Raw genomic sequence first — 15,613 nt, forward strand, 5'->3', positions numbered from 1 at the left:
TAACCCTTGTGTAAAGCCTTTCCAGAAGAGTTGAAGCTGTTATAGCTGCAAAGGATATTAAACCCTATGGATTAAGAATGGGATGCCACTCAAGTTCATATGCGTGTGAAGCCAGACGTGCGAATACTTTTGGAAATATAGTGTATATGCGTGTCGACTGATTGGGTAATATTGGGTAAAATCTCTACTACACCCATCAAACTAGAGGAAATGTACATCAGCCCGTTCCACGCCGTTTCCCACCGTTATAGAAATCACGAATTTTCTTGTTTTATGTGTACAAGAAAACAAATGTATCAATTATGCGTAAAGTGGTATTGACTGCACTGGTGGCACGAGGGCTTTTATTTTGAATGTACAAGTAGAGGCACACAATTCGTGGCTTCTTGTAACGTCTTTGCAACGAATTGAAATTGTTCGTTTTGCACTTGCTAAAGGATATTTGAGTTATTCTAATACGCAGTTTAATCGTACAGTGTTTTTTAAGCAAACAACTCCCTCTTTGGTGTATAAACCGCATCGTCTCCTGGGTGCTGTAGCCAATGGCTCTATCGGCCTGCCGAACTTTTGTGAACGGGATTTCCGTGTTTATAATCAGAAACAAAATTGCTCGATTTGAACGGTGGAGATTGACCCTCGCTGGAAAGCTGTTTTGTAGCTGTGGTCCTGTTTCGAACGAAAGACCAGCAACAGGTAATAAATTGCAAAAACGATCTTTGTCGCCAGGGGGCAGCACGTGCTTTTTTAAACTGACTGCAGTACACAACGTTTTAAAGCAGAGGCTGTCTATTCTGGTCCTATGTGACTGAAGTCCAGTGCAGATTGCTTAGTTCAGTTTTCATGCACGCCAATTCATCATTTATTGCCAAGTTTAATTTCAGCTGTGAAGCAGGAAGGCCTTGCAACTGTACTAGACGACAGATGTTTTTTTTTTGTAAAGCAAATAAGCACACTAAAGTTTAAAAGCTTAGCTTATTGTTTATATTATAGCGGTGTTCCCAATCCCAGTCTGAGTGATGGGATTGAACCCTGTTTTGACAGAAACTTTCACCAGAAATAATCATTCTAATTAATTTTCATACTTTGGGACACATTTAGTTCAAAAGAATAATTCCAAACTACTTCTTAAAAATATCTCACAAATGATGATTTTGTGTATATTTATTTTTTTGCTATCTCAATGTGTTTTATGTGGATAAACATATTGTAAATAATTAATATGTATTATCATATCTACATGTATTATTGGAAATAATTCTGTAAAATGTGATAATGTTCAATAGACTACCGTACTTTTACTGTTTTCAACTTCATTTACAAGTTTTAGGTGTGTTTCATTACTCAGTAGCAACCAACTGCCGAAGTGCTGATAGTGGTAACTAAAAGTAGTGTTAGAAGATTATCATTTTTACTGAATTACAGTAAATGTTGTTTATCATGTTAGAATAATATATTTCATGCAGTTGTTGTTTTCAGTGCAGCATAATGTTCTAAGTATTGGGTGCAAGCCACATTTGGTGTAAGTATAGGTAATACAAATATAGAAAATATTTCACTATGTATACCACAATGTGTTTGTGACTTTTCTGTTAATAACTTAGTTTGTAAGCGAGTCAGCCTTTCTTTCTGACAGAATTGAGACATTTATGCCAGAATGACTGAAGTAAATACATATAAACTTTTTTATTTATTTATTTTTATTTTATGACTTTGCCTTTAATGTTGGAAACGACATATTTCAATTAAGGAGGGAGAATGGATAGTACATGACCATATTTATAATATTTGCTTTAATTATAGTTTGCTTTGTTTTAGTCGGATTACTCATTGAGACTCTTTCTTTCTCTCTCCATTTTTCACTGTCTTTTTCAGATTTTTATCTGAAAGCAGTTATGTTTATTATATGTAATCTCTATTGCCGCAGGTCAGACAGTGGTTACAGAAAAGAATGGTCCAGTGGTTACTGTGGGGATTAACAGGCCAGAGGTGCGTAATGCAGTGAACCAAGAGACTGCCCAGAGGTTAGCGAAGGAGCTTTCAGCTTTTGATCAGGATGACACCCTCAGTGTTGCTGTGCTGCATGGAATAGGTAACAGGCTTACTTTACCTGTGCTGAGCACATGCAGCCAAAGTTCAGTTTTGTTGTTTGCACAAGCACATTTTCTTATGTTTCATATTAAAAACAAGCCTAGTAATGTTTATTTATTTACTTTTTTCTCCTTTTCCACATCAAATGTGATTCTGGTACAAACCCAATTCCAAAAAAAGTTGGGACTGTAGGTAAAAAGCAAATAAAATCAGAGAGCAGTGATATGTAAACTGGGTTTTACAGGTTTTTGATTGGAAACAACACAAAGAGGACATACTTAATATTTCATCAACTTCTTTGGTTTTTGTTAATATATGCTCATCCCAAATTTGATGCCAGCAACACATTCCAAAAATGTTGCCTCCAAAAAGAGGCAATGTAAGACTGGGAAGTTTGTGTAATGATCAGAAACACCTCTTTTGGTACTTTCCACAGGAAACCAAATAAATAGGTAACAGGTAATCATAATTGGGTATAAAAGGAGCATTCACAAAAGGCCCAGTCACTACTTCTGAAAAATTGTTTGTGCAAAAAGTCCAGTTTAAGAACAACATTTTTCAGCACATGATTGATAGGAATCTATAGAATTCACTATCTGTAGTCCATAACATTATTAAAACTGCATGAAAAACTAACATGCTTCTGTAATGAATACAACTAAATGGCCTCTGTAATATTTTGGAAAACCCTGTGCCTGTCAAAACAGTTTGTCCCTGCATCTACAAATAAAAGTTAAGACTCTACTACACACAGCAGAAGCCGTCTAAGCCGTCTAGCCATCGAGAAATGCCACCAACTTCTCTGGGCTAAAGCTCATTTGCAGTCCAGAGTCTCCCATTGAAAATATGTGGTGTATTATAAAATATGTAGCACAAGAGGAAACGGTACTGGACAGGTTATATGGCAATGTTAGAGAGGTAAGTCAGCTGTTCTGCCTTCATTGGCCAAATCTGATCATAGTCTGGTTAATCTAATGCCCACTTATAGATACATTTTTCATTGGCTGCCTGTTTCCAAAAGGACTATAAGGAAAGTATGTGATGGTATAGCATATTGAGAAATACTGATGCCCTCCATACAGCAGACTGATGCTTGATTCCCCACTAAGGCAAGCACACTACAGTTCACCAGTAAAGCTGGCAGAAAGGTTTGAATTTGTACAGTGTGATGTGCGCTGCATGCTGAACTGAATCACCACTTTCTTTATTCTACGACCTTATGGCAGAATCGTTTCGTTTAGCTCTTCCAACAAGACCGCTAAATCCACATTCAGCTACCTCTTCAAACTGTGAATCACAACCTTAAGGACCTCCTGAAGAAGAGAAGAGGGCCTTTGGATCAGGAGATAAGGAGAAGGTGCAATGGGTGCAGTCAGACCTTGAAAAGGAAATGAGCTTTGGAGAAAGACAGATACATACTGGAGCACTGTAAAAGAACAATTTGAAAGAGGTGGGGATTAGATTGAAGAGCATCCCTGGTTACAATCAAGCTGGAAACCAGATGGTGCGGGGCTTGGACTAAATTGCTTAATCTATTTTTTTTAAGAGATTTGACTTCTAGTCAAACCTTTAGCCTTTGTTTAACACCTCCAGGTCGAGCTTGATTGTGCCACTAGGAAATCTGGCGTTTTGCACTTTGTTCTATGAAATCATGAAGCACCATGAAGCAACTTCTGTACTTTTTTTGCGAGTTCTGTTTCTGAGCTGAGACTTAATCATCCCACAACAGAACCAGCCCTTACTACTGATCTTGTGGATGAATGCAATCAAATACCTACACCAGGTTCCAACATCTAGTGAATGTATAAAATAGTAGATACTGTTAGTGCAGCAAAGGGGGGGGTCCATCTCCCAAATAATATCCTTGTTTCCAAAAATTTTGTCCAAGATTTTTTTTTATCTAGTTTTTTAATTCCACTTTTTAAATCATACTTTTTTATTGTTTGTGGTCTGTTTTAGGAGGTCATTTCTGTGCAGGTTATGATCTTAAGGAGCTTTCCCAGGGCTCTGCCTCTCTCAAGCTGAAGCCAGATGTTACCCAAGGTCCAGCTCCAATGGTAAGAGAAGGATATTAACCCTGTTCCCTTTCAGATAATCCAACCATCAATGCAGCTGAAAGCAGCATTAGTGACTTAGTGACAATGTTCATTACAACATTGTTTTTACTGGTTCCCAGTGTATCTGTTTTTGTGACTCTTAGTGCAGCGTTTGAAACACAGCATTTTGTCTACATTGATATTTCATCAGTAATACAGTTATTTATCATTGCTGGGGTGTTCAATGCTTGTCTTAATTTTAGCTAAGCACTGATGTAATGGAAATCAGAATCAGAATGCTTTATTGATCCCAGAGGGAAATTGCAGCTATCAAAACAAAGTTTGTCTGAAAGAGTGTTACTCATGAGGTTGTTTGCTCAGTGTGATCAGCTCTAATGGCAAATTTTAGGTAATAGTGATTTCTGTAATTCTACTACTGTATAGAGAAATCCACATTTTTAAACCTTAAAGTGGCCATGTCTAATTTAAAGTCTGTTGCAGGGTCCCTCCCGTCTGAGACTATCCAAGCCACTGATTGCGGCAGTGAGTGGTTATGCTGTGGCTGGGGGATTGGAGCTAGCTCTGTTGGCTGATCTCAGAGTGGTGGAAGAGAGTGCCATCATGGGGGTTTTCTGCCGCAGATTTGGTAAAATGGTCAAGAGTTAATCTTCTGTATACACAGAAGAACTTAAAAGACTTCTCAGTTTTTATGGAACAAAATGCATTGAAAAAACCTGAAAGCACTCATAAGCTACAGACATGCATGTTTTCCTAGCTTGATGAAGTGCAAATATGACTTACTGCCTATCGATAATGATAGTTATTTGATTGTCAGGCACAGCAATTTATAAAACTGTGGACCTTTCCATTAATGTCCTATTAATGGCTTCTGTGAGGTGCACAGCACTGAATTTGAGGCCATGTAGAGGATATGTGTGATTTTTATTTTTTTTCCAATTTCCGACAGATACAAAAAAAAAAACCCAAAAACATCCGTTCTCCTGTGTGGTTTGCTGAAACTCTGGCTGTTACAGATCTCCATCCCTGTTGCTTCCAGGACATTTATCATAGTATCATATGGAATGGGTATATCATGTAAATCAATCAAGAAATTTGTTTGGAGAAAAAATGACATACTTTTGTAACTGACTTATTCATATGTTCTATATAGCATCTTGAAAAAGGTTATCTGAACAGCTAGAGGCTGTTTTCTTTTGGCCTTAGTTCTAGCCCATCTCTCCCTAGGCTATAAATATGACCATGATGTTTATAAATATGCCAGCTGTGCTATAATTTACTGCCAGCAACTGGTTCCCATGCTGCCTGTTTCAAAAACAGTCATCATCATCCTCACTCTGTCATTAAATCAAGCGTTCTTGCATTGCCCACGTCTGCCTTCATGCCCGTCCCCCAGACAGTCTGTCCCAGCTGTGCCCACCCAGGAATCTGATTCCTGCCACCATCACAGCTCTTTCAGTTTTTCCTAAACAGTGCTTTGATGACATGGCATAGGAATCAGCGTGCTGTCGCATTCAGCCTCAAATCTGATTAACATACTGATCACATTATGATCAGTAGTTTCTTTTAGTCTGAAGTGACACTGTTTGGAAGTAGAAAGTAGTTTTTCTGTTAAATTGGATTTGACACCTAGAATACATTATTAGTGTTATACACTGAATCTGACCTGTGGCTTTTTGTGCACTTGGTAAAACAGTTACAGTCATAATGGTCTAATAACCACATATACAATATTTCAGATGTTAGAATCAAGCTAATTTCTGTTCTATACTCTTTTAGTTTGATCTTTACCTATCCTATAAAATCAATTAGTGCATCCCTTTTTATTCTTTGGTTTAATCTTGTTCTTTATTAATTGATCTGCACTTCACATTTTTGAACTTGGCATCAATCTGACCTGTTTTCAGAACTTTTTAAATTTGATCTTCACATACTTTATGAAATAAATGCATTTTTAACTTGGCATCCACGGAATATCTGTACTTTTCTACTTTGTTTACGTATTTGTCTACCTATACCTATTAAATCATTCAGTGTTTCTCTGTAAATATAAACAGCTAAGTCTTAAATCTTTCCGGTATATCTTCACAAGCGCTACAGCATCTTTTTGATAATGTTTTACCACACAACAAATTCACATGATGTTCTGTACTTGGTTTCCTTTGGTTGGTTTATGTGGTTAGACTGCTATTCTAATTTTAAGACCGCTCTTCCTATGTCCTTACCCAGTTATTCAGACAGAACATATAAGTTCCTCTTTTCTCTTCACCCAAAGCACATAGCAGGCCCTTTTTACCTTAAAGTAATAAATGTCTTGACTTTGGTGGAAGGGGTTTATTTTGGGATTCCATGTAGTAGGTTTTTACTTAATCTTGTTTTGGCAAGAGTAATTTTAAGATGGTTTCTTCAGGAAAACCATATGGCAGAGGTACAGCACTGAAATCTGTGTGTGATTTGGCCAAATGTTTGCCTCATCACAATGACTGTTTCCTGTCATGTGACTCCAAAACCGTAGCTTAACCAAAGTTAAGTTCTAGACTTGGGGGTGAGAAAGGAGTGCTTCTGTTGAATTAAAGTGGGTTTACTCAGCACTTTTTAGCTTCCAATTCATTTTATTTATTTATTTTAAATATAGCACTGTGCAAAAGTCAAGCACCACACGTCATTTGTTTAATTTGCAGTCAAAACAGCTGGGGTGTTCATTTTTCAGTGTCAGACAAAAGCAGAAAACATATTTTAACAGCAACACTGCATATATCAAACCTATCAGAACTAAAAAGTGTCCACTCTACATTCAGATACAGTCTTGAAAGCTTTCTTCTTTGAGAGAGAGAGAGAGAGAGAGAGAGAGAGAGGGAGAGAGAGACAGGGGATGGAAACCAAGCTGTTCTCTTGCTTTATATCTGAAAAAAATGAACAAAAAAAAGAACTCAAACTATCCAAGATGTGGAATAAAGTTTTATGGGCTGATAAGACAAAATTTCTAATTGAGATTACTTGAATCACGAGAAGCGGAAAATTAAACCTAGATCAAAGACTGAAATTTACAAGTGTTTATGAGAAACATAGGAAAGTAAATTTTAAAAAAAAGCTGAAAATGAGCTTCCTGAGAAAGAATGGAAGCTGTAATAAAGGCTTAAGTTGGACACCAAGTACTGAAAGTTTTACTTTTATATTTAGTTGTTGAGGCTTCTGTATTTTTTTTTTCTATTAAATGTTCCCGATTCTGAAAAATCAATAATTTTTGTACTTTTATATGGTTTACAATTACTTATTGTAAACCATATAAGTGAAAATAATGGTCTGAGTTTTGCACAGTACTGTATGGGATATATAATTCATCGCAGTTTCTCAACCAAAATAGTATGTATGTTCCACAGATGTTTGCATCATTTCATATGAGTTGACAGGCACCCTTAAAGGTGGAAATTATGCAGTGGCATTAAGCAGTCCTCATTAGCTATTTAGAATACCTTTTTAAACTAATCTATCTCACTGAAAAGGCTGTTTTTTCAGTAGTGTGAGTCTGTATCGGTTTGTTAACACAGTTGTACCTCTTGACTACAGTCTTGCAAAGATCTTGCAATCGTACTGCAAAATACAGTGTTCAAGGTGGTCCACTCATGTGTGCACCAACTGCAGTTTTTAATTTCACTCTCATTTACTTTATTCACTAGAACTGAGAGTGATCCCATTTTGGCTTCTTCTCCTCAGCTGCAGTGATGCAGAATTATATGAATTAAGCTGACATATTGTATTGAGAAATTAATGATTTCCACTAATCTGTGGTCTTTCCTGGGCTTAATCTGTTTAATTTAAGCCATATGACTCATAAAACAGAACACATGAAAGCCAGGTTTTGAACATTCAGTTACTCGTTACTTTTCTTTTTTCTTTCACAGAACAGAAAACATTTGTGAGTGGAGTAAAGAGGCTTAGCCTTCCTGTAGTAGTGTTTGTGGTTGTGTTTGGTGTGTGATGAAGCCCTGTAATATGCATGTTTGTGTATATATGTGTATATATATTGAACACACCTGGTCAAATGACATTTTGTTAATTTTTCTTAGTGAATATAAGTACATATCATGTACAGAGAACAAATATATAACCTCTGCAAAAGTTATGGCACATTTTCAACTTTACTGAGTTTGACATATTGGAAAAAGTGAAACAAATACAAATTGTTTCTATTCTCTTAAAATAATAGAAAATCATAAAGCATATGATTTGACCATGGTGCTTTGTACATAGAGCTTTTGCATACAATTGTATCTGTCTTTGTGTGTATTTATTACTGTATGTAGTTGTTTTGCATCCACATTTTCTGTGAATGCACAGATGGTGTATGTTTTGGCACCCAACTCTCCTGCTATCTGCCCCACCCTACTAGGTGTGCCACTGATTGATGGAGGTACAGTGCGGCTGCCGCAGCTAATTGGTCTGTCCCGAGCCCTGGATCTCATTATGACCGGCAGACCTGTGGAAGCTCAGGAAGCGCTTGCTTTCGGACTGGCGAACAAAGTCGTGCCTGACGGACAAGGTACAGAATGATATAATGAGCATTTAACATAGCACTACTCTTAAGAAACTGCTGACTCAGTTATTAGATTTGAATAGCTCTATGCATTGAGTTGCTAGTTTATTAGGTACACCTACACTGTATGTCCAAAAGTGACATGTTTTCTTTGACTTTCTAAGTGATGATAAGAACACATCCTCTACAGGGAACACATTTAAGTATGGCATTTTTCAGCAAATTTTATTGCACAGTGTTATTTATTTGGTCAGTTTACATATTTGAAAAAAATATAACATAAAATATAAAATGTATTTAATAACTTTAAATGAGCATAAATATGTTGCCTGTAGAGGATGTGTACTTATTTTCACCTAGCAAATGAACAAAATGTGATTTCATCAGGGATGCCCAAACTTTTGCATATAACAACTTGTCTTATAAGAGCTCTTAAAGCAGTACTTTGTGATCCACAGTAGGACTTCCAGTGAAGATGTCAGCAGATTTGGCTAATAGGCTAAGACTTTGCTTCCATATCGAAGCTGGAAATGCAAAATCCATAATCAGCCTCTGCTCAATCATGTAAAATGGTTCACAGAATAAGCCCCCCACCCCCTCCCTAAGGTGCAGCAACAATATTTTCCCCCCAGGTATACAAAAATACCGTATGAAGCTTTTGTGGTGTATGCTTTTCATTTAGTACTTTTCTTACTTTCTCTGTGTGTGTGTGTGTATTCATGTGTGTCTGTCAGCTTTACAGGCAGCTGTTGAACTTGCTGAGCAGATCAGTTCCTTCCCTCAACTTTGTCTCCGTGCTGACCGTAACTCCGCATACCATGCTACCTTTGACTCTATGTCTTTTACCCAGGCTATGCAGTATGAGATCGACCACGGCCTGCCAGTAATCACGGCTGAATCTGTCCCCGGGGCAACCAGATTCAGCTCTGGTGTTGGTCGAGGTGGAAAGTTCTCTTGAATGAACTTAACAGTTCACATCCAGTATGAAATCAAGTAGTAGCAGGGGTAATGTTAGTAATAATAGTTTGTTTGAGAGAAACTTTGGATTACTGTTTAATACCTTATCTAACGGTCTGTTTTCCAAGAAAGTTTTTTTATACTTTAGGATTTGTCCATGAGAGAAATAGTCCAGAGAGTCGTCGGTGGAAAACTGCTTCTTTTTAAACAACCAAAGCTCTGGTGAATTTAAAAGTAATATTATATTTTTTAAACCTCCTTGTCCGTAGCAATGGTTCCCACAAATCTACAAACAGTTCTATTTGAATACACTTCTAATCTGAGTTGGAGGAAACATTCTCTGTCTTCAGCCATGCAGGCAAGGATCTCTGTCAGACCAAAACAACTTTTAATCACAAATGATTAAATTGAATGAATATGAAAGTACACAATACTACTTAAAAGTGCAACTGTTGAAAAGATGCTCCAATGATACAAAGGGATCATCAGTTTAGCAATGGTTTATTTGGGTTAAATGATGGATACAGAATACACAGATATCAGAGATGCAGAGCATGTGATAAATGCAACTTCGTCCAGTTTCTTCTTACATGTCCTAAAGTTTGTTATTAGTGGATTTAAATAAATTAAATAATCCTACTTAATTGGTCTTTCTGAATGTTTGATTGTGTCCTTTGATGGTGTATTTACTGCTTAGTTACTGAGAAGTTGTTTTTTGCACTTGAAAAGAGAAAGGTTTATGAAAACACGATTTGCAATGATGAAAAATGTCAGCCAGTAACTTGTTAATTGATCTTAAAATTGTTCAGCAATCAGAAAGCCGGAGGAAATTCACACTCGTAGATCACAATCTTTAGGATTTATATGCCACATTGGTTTTTTTTTTGTTTTTTTTTTGCATAATTCAATCATGGAGACATAAACAAAGCTATTTAGGCTGATCAGTGTGAATTGCTGCATTGTAGAGAAACTTACCAAATGTGTCTTTATATGTAATAATGAAAATGGTAAAACATTGCTAATCTGGGGGGGAAAAAAACATTTTTTCTTAAAAGTTTTTCCTTACAACACTGCATGCCCCTCTCGCCATGAATGAAGTTAAAAATTGGTTTAGGAAAAAAAAAATGTTTTATCAAAACAGTAGTAAAGCAATGTCTTAAGCATCAGGCTGTGAAGTTGTACACAATAAAAAATGTTTGTAGAAAGCATGGTGAAATCAAAATCAAATAGCAACAATAAAAGACTATAAAATCCAAAATAGTATTTTACTGTAATAGACCTAAATCAAGAAACAGTAAATAACTTACATTTTTACTGCTGTATCGTGTAGAAAATATACGATTTAACCATGAAAATACAACTTTTTGGTAAAAGTAATGGGAAAATACCATAATGTTATAAGCAAGTAATTACCTTAAAATTAATGTTGAAATTCTGTTTAAATTACAGAATTTATTGCTACATTTACACTTTTCACTATTCAGCAAAATCACACTGTCATTTCTACAGAAACAAGATGCTAAAATACGGTATATGTTTGTTGTTATATAAACAATGTTTATTTCAAGGAAAATGGTATTTAAATATACCGTAATTTATTATCATTTTACGGAGTGTCTTTGTAAATCTGATACTTGATGTGCTACCTGCAATGGAAAAACTAAAACAACTAGGAAGATGCCTTTGTCTTTAAGAAAGTCAAGTGATTACTGTGCAGCAATGCTAGCAGTCGTTTGAGGTTGCTAGTGTTGATTAGGTGGGCATAAGGGTGTTTTAGATGGTTGCTAGTGTATTTGAAAGTGGTTGCTATGGTGGTCAGTAAAATGATCTTAGGTAGTAACTAAAAAATCTTAGTTGCTAAATGTTAGGCAAAAAAAAAAACAGCTGGTCCAGCTTCTCATAATGATTTAATTCACTCAACAACCTTTACTGTGTTAATGCCGTCTCGGTGCAGGCAGATGCTTGAACTATTTAAAGTCTATAAAACATTTTACGGGACGTGCGCTCAAGTACTTGGGTGTGGCAGCTGTTGTTGGGCAAACTCAGTAGCACAACTGATTCTCTATTAAAACGGCGATACATAATGGAGAAAATAAAAACTACACATCGGCTCCAGAGTGGCTCGAGCTTGGCTGCCATGCGGGGGTCACGGCAAGTCGACACTGGCACATCGAAATCTCCCCGGGCAACGGATACTGGCGAGGCTCTGTAATTAATGTGTAGGCAAAAAGTATGGGATTTTGCACCTGTAACCAGGAGAGCAGATTACACCCGTATCGAGGACAGCACATTCCACCTATATTTAGGAGAGCAGATTACACCTGTATTGAGCTCCAAGCCATCACCAACGTCTCACCGCGGAGGCGGGAACGGCGTCCCTAGAGCCACTTTTGGAAACTTCGAAAGGATTCAAAACATGTTTGGTGAGTAAATTATTGGTTCATTTGACGTAGCAGTAAATTTTCCATCTAATATTTATTCAAAACTAATCCTAGAATTTGTAAATGCTGAACCTTCCATATGTTAAAACCAAAATAAGCACAACTTATCATGGGTCTTGCATGATTACTCATACTTATCTTGTGTTTCTTTATCCATCTGCATATATAGAAACTGTGCTGCACATATTGCACTTTCGGTATACCTTATTGCACATCTTGCACATCTGGACACTTTATTTGGTACCAATATCTGCACATATTTATTTATTTAGTGGTCATTATATGCCGTTACCTGTAACTTCTTGTACTTCTTGTACAGTCATTATTGCACAGCATCTCTCATCTCAGGTTATAGATAGTATTACAGTCATTATCTCAGGAAGAGTAAAGAGACAAAATTAGTTCTGCTCAGAAGTATGACTGTAGGAAATATGACCCCGACCCCTCACCAAAAAATAAAGGGAACACTTAAACAACACAATATAACTCCAAGTAAATCAAACTTCTGTGAAATCAAACTGCCCACTTAGGAAGCAACACTGACTGACAATCAGTTTCACATGCTGTTGTGCAGATGGAATAGACAACAGGTGGAAATTATTGGCAATTAGCAAGACACACTCGATAAAGGAGTGGTTCTGCAGGTGGGGACCACAGACCACTTCTCAGTACCTATGCTTTCTGGCTGATGTTTTGGTCACTTTTGAATGTCGGTGGTGCTTTCACACTTGTGGTAGCATGAGACAGACTCTACAACCCACACAAGTGGCTCAGGTAGTGCAGCTCATCCAGTATGGCACATCTATGCGAGCTGTGGCAAGAAGGTTTGCTGTGTCTGTCAGCGTAGTGTCCAGAGGCTGGAGGCGCTACCAGGAGACAGGCCAGTACACCAGGAGACGTGGAGGAGGCCGTAGGAGGGCAACAACCCAGCAGCAGGACCGCTACCTCCGCCTTTGTGCAAGGAGGAACAGGAGGAGCACTGCCAGAGCCCTGCAAAATGACCTCCAGCAGGCCACAAATGTGTGTGTGTGTGTCTGCACAAACGGTTAGAAACAGACTCCATGAGGATGGTATGAGGGCCCGACGTCCACAAATGGGGGTTGTGCTCACAGCCCAACACCGTGCAGGATGCTTGGCATTTGCCAGAGAACACCAGGATTGGCGAATTCGCCACCGGCACCCTGTGCTCTTCACAGATGAAAGCAGGTTCAAAATGAGCACATGTGACAGACGTGACAGAGTCTGGAGATACTGTGAAGAGCGATCTGCTGCCTGCAACATCCTTCAGCATGACCGGTTTGGCAGTGGGTCAGTAATGGTTTGGGGTGGCATTTCTTTGGAGGTCCGCACAGCCCTCCATGTGCTCGCCAGAGGTAGCCTGACTGCCATTAGGTACTGAGATGAGATCCTCAGACCCCTTGTGAGACCATATGCTGGTGCGGTTGGCCCTGGGCAACTAATGCAGGACAATGCTAGACCTCATGTGGCTGGAGTGTGTCAGCAGTTCCTGCAAGATGATGGCACTGAAGCTATGGACCGGCCTACCCGGTTCCCAGACCTGAATCCGATCGAGCACATCTGGGACATCATGTCTCGCTCCATCCACCAATGTCACGTTGCACCACATACTCTCCAGGAATTGGCGGATGCTTTAGTCCAGGTCTGGGAGGAGATCCCTCAGGAGACCATCCGCCACCTCATCAGGAGCATGCCCAGGCGTTGTAGGGAGGTCATACAGGCACGTGGAGGCCACACATAATACAGAGCCTCATTTTGACTTCTTTTAAGGACATTACATCAAAGTTGGATCAGCCTGTAGTGTGTTTTTCCACTTTAATTTTGTGTGAGACTCCAAATCCAGGCCTCCATTGGTTAATAAATTTCCATTGATGATTTTTGTGTGATTTTGTTGTCAGCACATTCAACTTTGTACAGAAGGTAACATAGATATGAGAGTACCCTGAGACACTGGGATCTCCCCACTCCACCATCAACAAACCTGTGTGATCGCGTGAAGTGGTGGGTCACAACAGCACCAATATCTCTGTTTACCATAAGCCTCTATGTCCATGAACCCCTGGATCTCCTGTCTTTATCTAAAGGGGAAGGCTAATTATCAAAAGCTAAACTAAACAAATATGTTTTCAGTCTAGACTTAAAGGTTGAGACTGTGTCACAGTCCCGAACATTAACTGGGAGATTATTCCACAATTTGGGGTCTTTGTCAGAAAAAGATCCCCCCCCCCCCCCAATTGAAGTCTTCTAAATTTTAGGAACCAGTAGAAAACCAGCATCCTGTGATCTGAGTAAATGAGGCAGTTCATAATGGGAAATAAGATCTTGCAGGTACACTGGTGAGAGACCATGCAGGGCTTTATATGTCAATAAGAGAATTTTATAGTCAATATGGAATTTGATAGGAAGCCAGTGTAATGCTGATAAAACTGGGCTGATGTGATCAAATTTCCTGGTTTTAGTGAGTACTCTAGCATTCTGAACTAATTGAAGTTTATTTAGGTTCCTGTTGGAGCATCCTGATAACAATGCATTACAGTAGTCTAGCCTTGAAGTTATAAAGGCATGTACCTATGTGTTGATTAAACGTTAGATCTGAATCAAGATTTTTATCTACTGAACCAGGTATTACAGAGAAGTCAGCAAGATTTAACATTAAATCTGAACATTTATTCTGAGCAGCCTTTGGACCAAGAAGGAGAACTTCTGTTTTATCTGGCTTTAAAAGAAGGATGTTCTGCAGCATCCAGTTTATTATCTTTTACACAGTCTTTTTATTTAATTTTATTTAATCTGGATTTGTCATCTGGTTTGGCTGATATGTATTGCTGTGCATCATCATCATAGCAGTGGAAACTAATTCAATGTCCATTTATAACTAAGCCTAATGGTAACATGTATAACATGAATACCAGAGGACCTAAAACCGAACCTTGTGGAACTCCATATTTCACTTTTGTATAATTAGATGATACATTATTTAACTGTATGAACTGAAACCAGTCAGTGAGGTAGGATGAGAACCAGAATAACGCTATTCCTCCAATTCCAACCAAGTTTTGTAGTCTGTCTAAGAGAACAGAGTGATCTGTAGTGTCAAAAGCTGCACTTAGATTGAGTAGTACCAGCAGAGATACGTGGCCTTGATCAGAGACAAGAAGATTATTTTTATCTTGACTAGAGCTGTCTCTGTGCTGTGGTGGGGCCTAAAACCAGATTGGAATTTTTCATATATGTTGTTCTTATGTAGATAGGAACAGAGTTGCTGAGCTACAGCTTTTTCTAAAATATTAGAAATGATGGTAAGTTGGAAATAGGTCTATAGCTTAACAATTCGCTGGGCTTCTTTATCAAAGGTTTAACCACTGCTAGTTTGAATTATTTGGGACATGACCTAGGCTAAGAGAAGAATTAATTATTGTTAAAATGGGTTTAATTATAGCTGGTAGCACTTGTTTAAATAAGTTTGTTGGAATCATGTCAAGTGTGGATGTTGTAGAATTTGAAGAAGATATAATTTTTTT

The 15,613-nt window shown here is 38.1% G+C and overlaps 1 protein-coding gene across 2 annotated transcripts; it reads left to right on the forward strand.

Moving 5' to 3' along the window:
• Window positions 1-366: 366 nt before the first annotated feature.
• On the forward strand, window positions 367-10,277 carry zgc:101569 (uncharacterized protein LOC449822 homolog). Of its 2 annotated transcripts, XM_017696158.2 has the most exons (6): window positions 367-693; window positions 1,925-2,089; window positions 4,048-4,145; window positions 4,626-4,770; window positions 8,533-8,682; window positions 9,411-10,277. In XM_017696158.2, exons 1-6 carry the CDS (start codon window positions 543-545, stop codon window positions 9,632-9,634), a joined length of 933 nt encoding a protein of 310 aa, XP_017551647.1. In that variant the 5' UTR covers window positions 367-542; the 3' UTR covers window positions 9,635-10,277. The 2 variants fall into 2 exon arrangements, with proteins under 2 accessions (XP_017551647.1, XP_017551649.1); XM_017696160.2 differs by lacking the exon at window positions 1,925-2,089.
• Window positions 10,278-15,613: the final 5,336 nt, after the last annotated feature.

The sequence above is a fragment of the Pygocentrus nattereri genome, chromosome 24 (assembly GCF_015220715.1).
Source record: "Pygocentrus nattereri isolate fPygNat1 chromosome 24, fPygNat1.pri, whole genome shotgun sequence".
NCBI lineage: Eukaryota > Metazoa > Chordata > Actinopteri > Characiformes > Serrasalmidae > Pygocentrus > Pygocentrus nattereri.